Source organism: Homalodisca vitripennis, chromosome 5 (genome assembly GCF_021130785.1).
Source record: "Homalodisca vitripennis isolate AUS2020 chromosome 5, UT_GWSS_2.1, whole genome shotgun sequence".
In the NCBI taxonomy this organism is placed as follows: domain Eukaryota; kingdom Metazoa; phylum Arthropoda; class Insecta; order Hemiptera; family Cicadellidae; genus Homalodisca; species Homalodisca vitripennis.
Window position 1 is genome coordinate 163,031,701 of NC_060211.1, and position 15,235 is coordinate 163,046,935.

The 15,235-nt window shown below is 33.2% G+C and overlaps 1 protein-coding gene across 1 annotated transcript in view; it reads left to right on the forward strand.

Annotated features, from left to right (window-relative positions):
- The window catches only part of LOC124363086 (probable C-mannosyltransferase DPY19L1), a 33,555-nt gene that overhangs the window by 761 nt on the left and 17,559 nt on the right, over positions 1-15,235 (forward strand). The window contains exons 2-5 of the mRNA XM_046818187.1: positions 3,319-3,431; positions 7,625-7,762; positions 10,998-11,212; positions 14,828-14,885. Of these exons, the coding sequence (XP_046674143.1) occupies positions 3,319-3,431; positions 7,625-7,762; positions 10,998-11,212; positions 14,828-14,885 (524 nt within the window). The remainder of the gene's footprint in view (positions 1-3,318; positions 3,432-7,624; positions 7,763-10,997; positions 11,213-14,827; positions 14,886-15,235) is intronic.

Sequence of the window (15,235 nt, forward strand, 5' to 3'; positions counted from 1 at the left end):
AAAACTCTGTTTTTGACAGTATATCTGGCAATTTTACTGAAATGATGACGTTAATCCTGTCAACGATGCCTGCCCGCTGCGCAGTGCTTGCTCTTTTAGAAAAAAAATTAACTCGAGCTTGCAAAAGTCGAATCCCAGATCACGTGATGCCCCTGATCCTTAACCCTCCAAGTGTTGTTCGACAAAATTTTGTCTGTTATTTTCTATCCTTAATGCAATAATGCCCGAAAGGCATCAATATAATACAATGATACACTTTCCCCCCAGTTTATATGCACCTGTGATAATAATACTTGGCTATAAATGCCCAACCCATGAAAAAAAGTCCATTTTTCATGGTCACGGTATTGTAAATAAATACCGAAAATTACCATGTTGATTACTATACAATATCTTCTGGACTCTGCACTAAATGTAGAGGAAACTTATTGCCCCCGCCCTCATAGTAGCCTAGGATAGGCCTGTGGTAAGCTCATCAGAATTGGAAAATAGACAAAGTTTGAACCGTTTAACAAGTAGCATACATATAATAAGTTTAGTCAGTAGAAACTCATTTTTTTTGTAGAATGGGTTTACCAATATTAGAAAGCAGTCATTTTTTTAAAAATGTTGATGTCTCCAAGGTCCTACCTCAACCTGGAAGTTTATTAAAAGATTTAATATATTGATGATGTAGATTAGATTTAGATTTAGTGAACCTTTTATTTGACATATCAATAAGACTTCTATTCCTAGTATTATATCTATGGACATACTTCTTAATATTAAGCTTTCTCATAATTTTCCTTAATGGTTATAATGACATTAAAAATATATAGGGATAGACTTTAATAAGCGGCCTACTCTCGTTATTCGATTGCTAGTCTCGAATGGTTCGGTTGTGTTTATCCGAAGTAGGCTATAATTCGATATTAGGCTACAATTTATTTAACTTATCATATGATTACAACTTATTATTATTTATTTATTATTATTTCAACGGCATCCGCCAATATACAATAATTTCACAACATTTTCATGCAACTTAAATATAACATCAACAAAATAAATAACAACTAATTAAATTACAGAAAGTAGTGATTATGCAGTGGAATAATAAATAAGTATTAAGATTTGTGAAATAATGTTACAATAGTGAAAAATCACAAACATCATCTCCAACTGATATTAAGGGGAAAAAAACTCTATCACTCATTACTGTTGCAGTCTCTTTTTAAGGTGTGCGATGCTGTCATAAAACATATCACCATCGGAAGGAATGCTGTTTCCACGCCTATGAAGTCGAGCAATAGGACCGTGATAGCTATAATTGTTTGAGTGGTGGCAGGTTGAAAACATATTTCTGGATCTGGTTCCAGCAGGCACCAAGAGGGATATCCTACTCAGAAGCTCTGGTGAATCGATCGCCCCGTTGATAAGCTTGTGCAGGAAAATAATATCAAACATTCTCCTTCTGCACTTATTAGTTATAGTAATTTTAATGTAAACAATAAACAACAAGAAGCAACTAATATTGTGAGACTTTGAAAATGGCGATGAATATGAGGAAAATATGCAAGATATTTCTCACAAGTGACGAGATTTGTTTAACCCTTTGAGGAGTAATGACGTTTTGGAATGTCACTAGGTTCTGTTCCACAGGTGTAACAGCTGAAACATGAAAATTCAACCCAGGAGTAAAAAAAAAACGTATTTTTTATAATTGATTACAAATAAAAATGTACAAAAGTTGGAAGGTTTACATTTTTTTTGTGATGTACAATTGTTTTTGGTGTGAAATTCCTCAAAACAAGGGTAGGCCTAAATACACAATGCTACATTGCAGTCTGGGCAGTGAAATGTGGTACCCTTCCTCTTCTTTTTACGGGTGGTTGTGTTGTAGCATACATAACACCGCTTTTGAGCTTTCCTTGCTTGATCTTCAGGAGTTGTTGTTGTTTCTAATAGATGGCGTGTGCGGCCTGTCCGCTCGAGAAATAAGATGGTTGATAATTATGTCTTATTTGCCAATTATCCTGCCTAAATAATTACACTATGGTTTGGTTTAAAATTAGCTTTAAATAGCTATATGGTTCTAAATGGATGCAAATAAAAACAAAACAAAAGAAAAAAATCAATTTCGTAACAAACAATAAATGACGTTCTGGAACGTCATTACTATTTTGAAGCAGTTTCCCGTACTACTCAAAGGGTTAAGTAACTTCAACATGTGGGTTTGGTTCCTGGTAACACATGGGAAGAATTATTTCCCCCATTTCACACAAAAGTGGTTACTTATTAATATAAAGCTAGGTAAGTTATAAATATTGTAAAGTTTCATTGATATTTATATCTAGGCCATAGTCGGTTTTGTTGTTTTGTAATGTTATTGTAGAATTTGTGTATTTGAAACTGTTAATGTACAAGATTCTTCTTGTTACGGTAATTTATTATAATTCATATTGTGTACGATTTTTACATACATCGAAGTTGGATAATATATCGAATTGTTCGATAATAGCAATCGTAATAACGAGTGTATTAAAGTAAACATTTACCGAAGGACTGTCCATATACACAAATCTAGAAATAACATTTTGTGTTTATTATTTTTCCACTTGATTTCCTTTTAATTTTGCACTTTTAAATATGAAATTAAAAATTCTGACAGTAACTGATTTAACATAAATCCAATAGTAAACAAATGATTGATACAACTGATTTTGGTGAACCTGTTAGCAGAGTTGGCTTATGATGTAATTTGCTATTATCTTTATATTAAATATGTAAAATCATCAAAATAGTGAATTGCAGTGATGATTTAGCTTGATTTGGATCATTTGTAGATTTTAAATGTTAAATCAACCAAAAAAAAAAATTTTAGATGTTGATCTTTCACATTTTTATTGATTTTTTGGGGGGAGAAATGATTAAATATTAACTATTTACTAAGTATATACATATATTTAGTAGTGGAAATGTAATATCACCTTCTAAGTAAAATGGTAATGGTTGAAGTTGAGAACATTACAGTGTGTCCTCTTCTCTTGGAAGTTGTTTTTTTTTTTCCTGATGTGTGTAGGAGGCAGTTCCAATCCTTTTTATCCACCCTAAACATCCTATTACTTCTAGAACCAATGCAAAGACGTTTTAGGCTTAAGTGCAATTGATGCTTCCTTACTTCTTACCTCATATAACAGAACAAATTACGATCTAGTAATAATATTGAGGTTCAGTACTTAACTAATTGTTTAAATACAGGCCTACTAGCAAACCATGTCAACATTATTGTATTTTATCAATTTTTCACTGTTAACTTATCTAATTTTTTTATTTCAGCTTGTGTGTTTGCGATACTCCATAATTTTCATGTGTCCACAATGTTTGAAAACGATCGCCATTTTTCTCACCTATCAACGCTTGAGAGAGAAATGACTTTCCATAGTGAAATGGTAAGCTATATGTCATTTATATAATTATAAAACATACAATCCCTTGATTATATTGATGTTTAATATAATTCTGTCATTTATTTATTTATAAAATGACCAAAACTCAATTATCATCATGACAATTATGTGCAAGGTTCTTGATAAAGTGCTTTTCATGCAGTGTTAAAAACCAATATCATAGGACGTAAATTCCAAAACTAAAATAACATTTTATGGACTTAAGTTATAACAATGTTTCAATCTCAAACCTTTTTGTAGAAGTCTTTTAAAATAAATGTACAATACTTTTTATAATAATAGTACTGTTATAGATTTAAAAAGAGGACTGGTCCCGAAAAGATAAGACAATTGATATGATACTAAAACAACTCACTTAAGTGAAACATTGGTAAAGTTGCATACAATAAGTAACAATCATCCTGGTATTTTACCATTATTTACAAGATATTTAAAGAGAAGCATATTCTAAAATGAATAAATAAAACCCCTATTATTTGACTCTGTTAAAAAATATATATGATTGAGTTAGTATATTTATCCCTACACTTACAATATTTACTATTAGAGAAGGATGTAATTACAATGAAGGATTACAGAGTTAAAGGAGCCAAAAAATTAATTGAAAATTATTAATTTAAAAACACTGATAGAGCAGTACAGTAAAACTTTCAAGGGGATTTTGTCAATGCTCCAGTTTTAGAAAAATGTTTAATAATAATGTGATATTTGAGTCTAATTTCTGGGGTAAAAGATAGTTAAAATGAGTTAAATTAAGGTTTTAATGTCATCTGTAGTTAAATTCAAATTTTCTACTGATGCACCAAGTAAGCATTTTTGCATGTTATAAAGATCTGCACATACACACATCGCACACAGATATACATTATGTTTTTACACCAGAATTTTTACACCAAATGAAGGAAGGTGACTTTTTCTTCTTTTCTTTCTTTTACCTTCATTACCTCATATTTTCCACCATGTTAATAGAGTTTTGCCACTTATGAGGTAGTAAATGCGACTATTAGCTAGCGTTATTGGCCCAGGATAGAATCTTCTTCCATGATCAAGCCATTGTATAAATGGTCTATGTCTGATAGATTACACAGGCCAACGAAAAATTTTTTTGTGAAAACTTTTTTTACTTTAATAGCTGATTTTTATAGATTTTTATGTGCTGAATCCAAATCTGGCCTTAGTTTTTTTGTATCACCCATAGTTTTTCTGCAATTTGGGTTTTTATGTAGTATACATTTTTATGTAGTTTCTTATGTAGTATAAATACGGTATATGGTGAAATTAATGAAACACTATGTTACATCATAATTATGAATATATTAATACAATAGGTTACTTGAAAGAGTTATACATGTGGTATAATACAGGTTCCATTAGTCATCTGGGATTGGTTTGTATTTTCTTTCCCTCTTTTCTTTGAAACTTCTTGTGTAGCTTTTTCTACGATGAGTCGCCTGCTGAACTTCTCTGTGAAGTGACCAACAGTAGTCCCCCATCATGTTAGTGTTCCAGCGGCCCTGATAGCGTTTTTTCCATCAGTTTAATGTCCTGGTGAAAACGCTCTCCTTGCTCCTCACTTACATCGCCCAAGTTTTCCGGGAAGTAATCAAGATGACTGTTCAGGAAGTGAACTTTCAGGCTCATCGAACATCCTAACTTTTTAAAGTTCTTTAACATGTTAGCAACAATAGCAACATATTCTGGATCTTTTTTATTCCCCAAGAACTTGGTAACCACTTGCTTGAATGACACCCATGCTTCTTTCTCATTTGAGGTCATTGTCGATTCAAAGTTAAGGTCTAACATCATTTTTCTAATGTCTGGTCCGACAAAGACGCCTTCTTTCAGTTTAGCTTCTGAAAGGTGTGGAAACTTTAGGCAGAGATACATAAAACATGGCCCATCTTTAGGCAAAGCCTTGACAAACTGTTTCATGAGGCCTAACTTTATGTGAAGAGGTGGTAGGAGCACTTTTTTTGGATCTACGAGGTTTTTGCGAAGAATGTTCTTTTCACCTGGTTTTAAAGATTCCCTAGCAGGCCAGTTCTTTTTGCACCAATGTTGATCTCTAGCCCTACTGTCCCATTCACACAAGAAACATGGAAACTTGGTAAAACCACCTTGTTGACCAAGTAGCATACATGTTACTTTTAAATCACCACATATCATCCAACCATGATCACAATAGCCTATTTTATTCAGCACTATTTCTAGGTTTTCATAGCTTTCTTTCATGTGTACAGAATGACCAACAGGTATAGATGCGAACTGGTTTCCATTGTGTAATAAAACAGCCTTTAAACTTCTTTTGGATGAGTCAATGAACAGCCTCCAGTCTTCCTTTTTGTACTCAACACCAAATTCATTCATCAGACCTGGAATGTCTGTACAGTACACCAAATCACCATCTTGTTCAAAAAAAACTTTGAAAATTGTTGCTCTCTCTTTCTATACACATAAATGCTGGTTCCAGCACCCAACAAGTTCTTTTCTTTTAGTCTAGAGCCAAGCAATTCAGCTTTTTCTTTAGTTAAGCCTAGATCCCTAACCAAGTCATTAAGTTCAATCTGAGTAAACAATTTAGGCTCTACATTTTCTGTAATACATCGAAATTCTTCATCATCTTGTTCATCTAACTCAGATTCTACATCATAAGATGGTTCAGTTTGAATGGAATCCAAATCCAAACCAACTGGGCTCGTCACGCAGCGGCCAGGCCTAACGGTACGATGACGAGCTCAGGTTGCAAAAGCGGTCTGCTTTTAAGTTTCCATCCAAATAGTTCTATTAATGTCTGATAGGTCAGGCGATCATCTTCACTTGTCAACTAAAAGTGTTTAACAACAGTCTATGTTTAGAGTTTTCAAAAGTTTTATAAATTTCCTACAGATCGCAGTTGTATGTTGAAGTTGAAAAATCATTCATATAAGTTTACTCTCTGCTTTTTAGCGCTTCTGATTGGGTTTTTTCTCAGTTGTTATTATAATAATTTTGAGGTTAGTGACACAGAAGTAAACGACGCAGACATACATGTTGGCGGGTTTAGTCTAGGCAATGGCCTGGATGTTGTAATCGCTTCGCCCGAGCTGCTTTATTTAGACTATGATTCAGACATCATCCCTGCCACCCTGGAACCTTTCTCGCATGTTATCGTTCCTACATCATGGATACCCCAGCAGGCCCATGTTCCATCTGAACGAATACCTTCATAGCTGAATTTTCTAATATGCAATAGCGAGTGATACGATGTGGCGCACCATTGCTGTCGTGCTGCTGCAAACCATAAATTAATTCGTGCTCGCTGGTGCCCGCCCGCCAAAACAATACAATCCGCAATGGTTTAAGCAAACTGGGCATATTACAGTCTTATATTTTAGGTGACATGGATTTTGACAACACTCTCCTGTCACAGGAACATAGACATCTGTTTGGATTTACCAAGAGTTATTTGTATTTCCAGTTCTTCTGTTTTTTATTTAACATGATTATTCCTTAGTATATCAAACTACTTTTTCATATATTTGTGTTCCATAACATGTTTTAGTTCATATATTTAGCGGAAACCCACATTTGTAATGCCAAAAAGTAAAGATCCACATTGGCATAAAAAAGGTCGAAAGCTGATTCCTCACGGATGACTCGTAAGAGCGATGTTTTGTTCAATTTGAAATATACAATACTTTCTGGAAATCCGTATAGAGTGAATAACGTACAGAACTGTAAAGTAGTACTATATACAGTAATACTTAAGGGCAGCTGATCGAAATACAAAGCCAAGAGCAACAATTTCTTTATTTTTAATATTGTTATAGTACAAATCCAGAGAAAGGGCTGCTCTAAAAATATCATTTACTGAGATCTAAAAATTAGACTAGTAGCTGCAACTGATCTCAATTTATAGGCTTAATTTGAAGCCGTTGTTGTCACTGAAAATAAATTGGAGTGCAACATAGAGAGCATAAATGTGGTTAGTTTTATAAACAAGGTATGTAAACCGGAAGTTACAGATTATAAACCTATACTTATTTGTAGAACTTTTCCTATCCAGGCCTCTCGAGTCCATCTTGAATTGATGATTGAACATTTTTTTTGAGATCAGCTCTAATAGTTTATATTTAGTTGTAATTTCTATGGTAGTGGTACTTGAGGGGTTTGCTCAGTTGTTTTATTTGTTTCAGGGAATGTATTATTCATACTACAAAAGAATAATAGAGGCACCTTCTTTTATGGATGGATTTCATCACATTACACACGACAACCTAACTGAGTACCCCTCAGTAATAAATACGCTGGAGAGATTTAATCTTTTACCTGAGGTAAAGCATTATAAAGTTTTTATTTTTAAAACCAATAAGCAGAGTCTTTTTTCTAACCTTCTTCAACCTACTTGTACTCAAACATTGTGTATACTCAACAATACTTTCAAATAAAATATCCTTCTATTCTCTAAAATATATATATATATATATATATATATATATATATGTACAGTTATGTTTTCAACTATCTGATAGTCTATAGAAAAAATACAAGCCTGAATAGTAAATTATTTTATTTCCTAAAGTATTTTAGTTTTTTTTTTTACTCACCGAGCATACAGTTTTTTTCCTTATGCAAGTAGCTTAATTTTATGTTACAATAGTGTAAAGAGACGATCTTTAAATTTTGGGAAGTGTCCATGATAAATAATTCACTTATGATGGTTTTGAATTTCTTGAATTACTCGGTTAACTTATTGAACAAGACCTTTAGTTGCAACTGACTCACATCTTTTTTTTGTTATGAAAATCAGGTTTTCCATTTCCAAATTACCTGCACCATTCATAAACAATTCTATCATCCAAAACTTTCCCACATATTTTGTATATTTCAATGCATTTATGCTTCTTGAAGTCTTCCTGTTTGAAGAAATGAAGGAAAAAGAAAATATATAGTTATACATATAACCTAATAAATATTGATGTACTGCTTATAAAACCTCACATGTTCCAAAAAAATAGTCAAGTAAAAAATACTCTTTGTCATGGAGGTAGCTGGAATTGATAAACCTATGTTTCAAAGGGTTAAGATGTTGCACAGGATTGAACAGATACTGTGTATATCTTCCCTTATATTTGGAACATTTATCATGTCTACTGCTTTGATTGTATTAGTTATACAAGAGATAAATCATTCATACGTAAGTGGTGTGTTGAGGTCCAGGGGATTATTTCAGTTAATTCTGAGGTCTGACGCTAGGGCTGCGCAACATAACTGATTGTTACCTGTCAGATATTTCCTACTTGATCTCTCACACCGTAGGTGACAGTCCGAGGGCTCACTTTAGTTGTGCGGGTCATTCCATGTGAAGTCATCCAGGGGATGTAATCCACCATCACTGTCAAATTTTGGGTATTATCTAAAACCCATTTATGAAACAAGTGTACAAAATTTCATTAGAATTTGTGATGGGGGTTATATTTTGATTTTTCTGAATGATTTGATATGGAATGAAATGAAATGAAATATACCTTTATGGAAGATGGAATGTCCCATACCTCAATTTATAGCATTTAATGAGTTATCTCTTGTGTAATTAATGCTGTCAAACTGCTAACTTGAGGCCTTAGTGGTCAAACAGTGTGAATGAATAAGTAGCAGTACCTTTCAGACGAGTATTTGAAATTGGTAGTTTTTTTTCATATATAAATAAATAAGTTTACTCAAAATGTATTTTTTATTGTTAACAGCATCATTTTTAACAAAATGTTCTTATGTCCTGTATCAGACCAATCTCAGACAAGATCTTAGATCTAATTCTCTTTTTTAATTACAAAAAAGAGTCCTTTGTTATAACACATAGACTCACTCCTAAGGGCAGTGATGCCAGTAGGCAATAATTAATTATTTTCAAACATATCCTAAACAAGCACTATTGGGTATAAAACTCAGGTTTCTTATTAGCCAACAGTAGGTTTAGTAGCTTTGTAATTTAATCAATAATGTCATAATTTAATAATTTATGGCCATCGATCGTTATTCAAGGATAAATATACTATATTCTAATTCACACAATGTTATTGGATTGTAAATAATAATTTATAATGTATACAAATATAAACAATGTTATAAGTGGTACATTGTTTATGGTAAACATTAACCCATTGCGGATCGTGAAAACGGCGCCGCGCGCGGGCCTTAGAGTACGAATTAATCCGTATTACAACGCAGCACCCGCAGTGTTTGCACGTCTACCTGCCTGCTTAGCGCGCTCGCTAATTATACATGTTTTGTTTGTTTATGTTGTTATTTATGTTATATAAAAATTATACAGATCATATTATACTAGAAAAAATGTAAAAATACAGGTACGTAACATTTTTACTAACGTTTTTTGCGTGTTGTAGCTGCTTGATGTAGGACGGATCAAATGTTTTACACAATAAAAAAATGTTCTAATAAAACTGTCACTTCAAGAAACAACTAATCTAATATTTACTAAATATTTACACTGTACTGAGACTGTCTTTTGTCTTAGTAGTGGATTTTGGTGTGATAGTCAATATTAGTATCCGCGTATTTATGAAAACGTGGACAAATACGCGTGATAGAACCGTCTCCATCCTCAATAACATTATCGGTATCACTTTCATCACTTCCATTTTCTAATAATAGTCTATCTAATTCAGATGATCGTAAATTGTCACCTATTTTATTTACGTACACGCACACGAGGCAAAGGAAAATCGAACGCCACGACTGTAAACTTTAGACAAACAATTTGTCGCAAATAATAACGTTATTGACCGATAACGAGGGGAGTATTTGTGGACGGTTACCAGAGATAAGATAGGAAGCCAGTCCAGGAAAACGGACTATAAATATCTCCGAGGCTTATAACAGCGATAAGCGCTCAAAACAAATGAGTCATCCGTACCATGTCATCCGCGTGAGGGTCACGTCATTGTGCTTTTGGTCCACGCCTCGCTCCGCGTCACCCTCACGTCGTTGATCCGCAATGGGTTAATATACAGTTATATATAATCTACAAATTAATGTTCTAACAGGCTTTTCGGTAAGTTTACTATTTATTATAGTTCATCTTATCAGTTTCAGAGGGTTAGAAAATGTTTTAATAAACATCAATAATACATCACATTATCTTTCTACACATAACGTAGCTATGGTGGGAAGGGTTGATTCAATGTGAATGTTGAGTTTAGCATAAGTTCACCTTCCTCTTAGTGCACCTGATGAGACATTTTGCACTCTATATTTTGTAGTCTTTCTGTCTCTGATGTCGAAACAATGCAAAGAGTTCATTTAGAGCTTCTTCATTGCTGACTTTTTTCAATGACTCCAAATTTCAGGAGTCAAGTCTGTGACAGTTTCAGATTCTAGATGTTCCACTGAGAGGAACGTAAACTGGAGCTGAACTCTACATTCACACACTCTCTTTATGTAACAAAAATATGTACAAATACCACAAGTATAAAGCACACCACATAAAAAAACCTGTTTGTCATTTAATTTGTTGTAACCTACTTTCCTGACAGTGATAATATTTTGAAGGTGCTAATCGGTGGTCTGTACCGCACGTTCGAGGCTGTGACAGAAAGGATGGGACTGGCCACCAAGAAGTGTTGGCAGGTAGAAAGAGGCAGTGGGCTGCCCCCAGTGACCAGCTGTGAAGGTCTGGGTGATCCCATGTATTTCTATCTAGAGGCTGCCTGGCTCTGTGCTAGTTTCACCACAGCATTTCTCTTCCTCTATGCTGTTTACCTGAGGTAACATGTCACCTTACTTGTTATCTTCATTATAATCCGTATTCTGTTTCTATAGTCCATGTGCAAATAAGATTTGTTCAATTCAAATATAATCTATCATTTTAGAGGATAGTATAGTCTGAGGGATGTATTCTCCCCCCGGGTGAACTAGGAACGATAGCTGCGAAAACAAAATTAATATGGAAAAAAATTATGTGCAGTTTGTCTAGTGTGCCATTTAGGTTTATCTTAACCTATTTCGTAATAGATATAGGCTAGTAATCATGATAAGTGAAATATCATCACTTCTTCACTAGACCCATACTTTAAAAATGCTCCTGACTCCTGCCAAAATTGCCAACTAAACCAGAGGCTACACTTTCATCCGCCCTGCATATTGTACGAAAAAGTTTAAGGCACTTGAAAAAGGGCCTCTTACTACTCTAAGTATATTACATAATATTACTTAGTTTTACTAGATATGCAATGCTATCCATCTGTTATACAAATTGACTAGATGGCTCTAGTAGTATCTAGCCAAAGTTACCATTAAACTCAAGAATCTTTATTGTCGGCCCACAATAACTGCATTGACAATGTCATCAGATGGTTTATAGATATACACAGTATAACACCAACATTAAAGAATAAAATAATACATACTACATACTTATGGTAAATAGTACAAGTCACAAAGCATAAAAACTAAAAGAATAAATTGTCTACATTACAAGAAAGCATTTCGTCTACTGTATAAAAAGCTTTTTGTTTTAACCATTTGAGCAAAGCATTTTAAAATTTTGTGCAAGAAACATCTTTGGCCGTTAAAGGTAGCTTATTAAATAATTTTACACCAACATAAAAGTATGTGTGCTGGGTCTTAGTTAGCCTAGCGTATTCTAAGTCAATAAGGTCTCGATATCTGGTGGAATAATCATGACCAGAGTTTCTAAGACTAAGTGTTTCAAGATTTTCTTTAACAAACATTAAACTTTGAAATATAAACATACAAGGTACAGTAAGAATATTATGTTCTTTAAAAAAAGGTTTACATGAGTCACTAAAGGCTATATTGAAAATTGTGTGTAAAGCTCTCTTTTGGCAAAGAAAAACCTCCTTAGCACCAGTTGAATTACCCCAGAGGAGAGTTCCATACAAAAGGTGTGAGTGGAAAAGTGCAAAGTACGCTTTTAATAGCAAGGTGAAGCTAGTACAAGTTTTGAGTTTTTTTAACAGAAAACTTACTCTGGATAAATGGGTACAAAGAATATCTGTATGACTTTTCCAGGTAAGCTTAGTGTCCAGGTTGATTCCAAGTAGCTTAGCAGAGTTATGTACAGAGTTATTTCTTAAACTAAAAGTAATATGTTCAGTCTTATCTTCGTTAATTTTTAAGCCATTAGCGGAAAACCAGAGGTCAGACCTTTCCTTCATGTAGCCAATCATAACCGAGTTAATTTCAGAGAGCAAGTTAGAGCACATCAAGGTAGTGTCGTCAACGTAGAGTACACTTTTATTAGGCGCAAATTTGGGAAGATCATTAATGAAGACCGTGAATAAGAAGGGACTCAGGACAGAGCCCTGGGGGACCCCGCTTATAACCTGCTTAAGGTCCGACCTCTGATCACCTATTTTAACAAACTGGTACCTAAACTAATATACGAGATAAATAGTGAAAGCTCATTGCCCTCAATTCCATAGTAATTTAGTTTTCTGATAAGCTCTTGGTGGGGCACAGTGTCAAAGGCCTTGGTTAGATCTAAGAATAAGGCATTAACTTCTTCTTTTTTTTCAAAACTATGAATAATGTATGACACCACACTTTCAACAGCCTTAATAGTGGATAAATTATGTCTAAAGCCAAATTGTGCTGACAGAAGTAATTGGTTTTGTTCAAAGTAATGTTCAATCTGACATTTAATAATACTTTCAAATAATTTAGATATAACTGGTACCAAGGCGATAGGTCGATAATTATTTACATTAGTTCTGTCTCCTTTTTTATATATAGACACAGTTACTGTTACTTTTAAGCATTGTGGAAAGACTCCGGTGTGAAACATCCAGTTTATAAGATAAGTTAAAGGATACAATATTTTCCTAATTATTTCTTTAAGTATAAAATTAGATAGTCCAAATACATCCTCAGCCCTGGAGTTACTTAGTCTGATAACAGTATTTAAAATATCAACAGGATTTACAGTATGCTATTTAAAAGGCAAAGCCTTTGGATTGTTTACACCGGATGACTCCAGCATGTCACTTGTACTAGCTAAATTTAGACTAACATTATCATTAGGCCTATTGACATAATTACAAATATTGATAAAATAATGATTAAAATCACTGACAGATATGGGGGGTTCGGTCAGGGAGCATTTCTTAGCGGTGCGCCTTGTTTCGTTATTAATCACAGTCCAAGCTGCTTTGCACATGTTTTTTGACCCCAATATAAATTTCATCGTTAGCATTCTTTTTTGCTATGTCTATTTGGGCACGATAAAACTTTTTAATCCTTTTGTGGACCTCCAATAAATCAGGATTAAGTTTACACTTATCATGACTTACATCTAGTAGTAACTTGATTTTAGTTAAAAAAGGTGTGTACCAATGTTTGGACTTCAAGATCTTATTGCTAGGATTCTTCAACTGTCAATCATTCCTAGTAAAACTAAGTGGACTCTAATGCAGTATTGATTCAAAGAGACAGACCTTCTCGGTTGGAGTCAAAAAGTGAGATACATTCATGCTACAGCATCTTAAAATTGTCTCAGCAATGAAGCATGATGATTATAGCTTGAGTTCCTGTTCTTCATCTATCCACTATCTTTTGGCCCTAAATATCATTTTTGCCTTTGGCGAAGACTAACTAATGGTAGGAAAGCAGAGATTAACACCCTCTTTGTGGCATAACACATTTATCGATTTATAAATAACAAGGGTTAAAGTTGAACACACCTAATTAGTTAAATTATGATAACTCTCATGCTGTAGTAATACGTTAATATTACTACACCTTCTCTGCCGCGGATTTGTTGACTTTAAGACAGCTGGAGTAATAGTTGAACAGTGTTTAGTTTTAGTATGTAATGTTCTTTGTATATAACATTGGATGTCCATTTCATTTGTGTAATGGATGTCCATTGTTATAACTTTTAACTTGACTATCAAACTGAAGATGTTGCTACTTTGATTGGAAAATCCCAGTTAAATGGAATGTTTGTAACAATATCACAATTCTTAAGATTATTATTTTTTGTCTGTATTATTGCATTTTTAGCAGCCTATGATTTATGTTTAGTTCTATTTGGTTTGTTCTATATGTTGATCAATACAATAACAATTGGGTCACAAATTATACATTAGGTGTCAGTCATAATTATTATAGATAACTTTCTGTCATTTCATTTGCAATGTTATTTCACAAATAAATACTTTAACTTCATTTATTTGATTTATGATCTAAATTAGTGTTTTATAGCTCTTTGTTATTATATTTTAATTGTTTAAGTAACTTCTACAATATTAACTGTATGTATTTTGTTTGAATTGACTATAGTTTTTGAATACATATACAATTATTTTCTCCTTTTTGAATTCTCTTAATTAGGTGTTGACAAAGTTTTGTTTTTGTAGTGACTCGATCATTGGTGGGATTTTAGCAGTCATTTGTTTTTTCTACAATCATGGTGAGGTAAGTGATTTAAGTATAAAAATTGTGTAAGTCCAAGAAACATATTTGGTCAGTAATTTGATTTTAACTATTAACCCTTAAAGCGTTAAAGAAAATTTTACCTGGACTCAATTAGCATGCACTTAAAGATGTTTAAAAAAATTCTGTTTTAGTCAAAGTTAAATTTATTTTCTGTCTCTTGAATTGAGAAATACAAAACACTTTTTTAAGTAGCTTTACCAATACTGGTGGTTGTGTTTTACGTGTACATGTGCCATATGAAGAAATTTGATTTTTATTAACAATGTCTTTTTACAACTAATATAATACCCTCTTTAACCCATTAACTACCAATTAAAATAAAAATATTT